Source organism: Cystoisospora suis (assembly GCF_002600585.1).
Source record: "Cystoisospora suis strain Wien I chromosome Unknown contig_3659, whole genome shotgun sequence".
NCBI lineage: Eukaryota > Apicomplexa > Conoidasida > Eucoccidiorida > Sarcocystidae > Cystoisospora > Cystoisospora suis.
The window spans coordinates 36,175-36,465 of record NW_027156454.1 but is presented as its reverse complement, the minus strand read 5'-3'; the positions used below and the strand labels follow the sequence as shown (position 1 = coordinate 36,465).

At 38.5% G+C, this 291-nt stretch overlaps 1 protein-coding gene across 1 annotated transcript in view; it reads right to left on the bottom strand.

Annotated features, from left to right (window-relative positions):
• The window catches only part of CSUI_007085 (cd2 antigen cytoplasmic tail-binding protein 2), an 11,390-nt gene that overhangs the window by 7,811 nt on the left and 3,288 nt on the right, over positions 1-291 (bottom strand). The window contains exon 3 of the mRNA XM_068067235.1: positions 51-224. Coding sequence (XP_067920792.1) covers positions 51-224 — 174 coding nt within the window. The remainder of the gene's footprint in view (positions 1-50; positions 225-291) is intronic.

The window sequence follows — 291 nt, the reverse complement described above, 5'->3', positions numbered from 1 at the left end:
AGAAGAGAAAGAGAGAGAAAGAACGAATGAGAAATTCATGAAGGAGTTACCTTGAAAGAGACAAGAGAATCGCCAGCATCTAAAGAGTCTAACCATCCATCATGGACCCCGTCAGCATCTTTGTTTCTTCTCCACCAAGTGTAATTTCCTTCTTCATCGAATGAACCTTCTTGCATTTCTCTCCTCATATTGAAGGGCTCTATGATCACTCCTCTCTCATCTTTCTGAAACCGAAGATACAAACATACAAGATATAGATACATAAGTTAAAGATGAAAAGGGATAGATAGA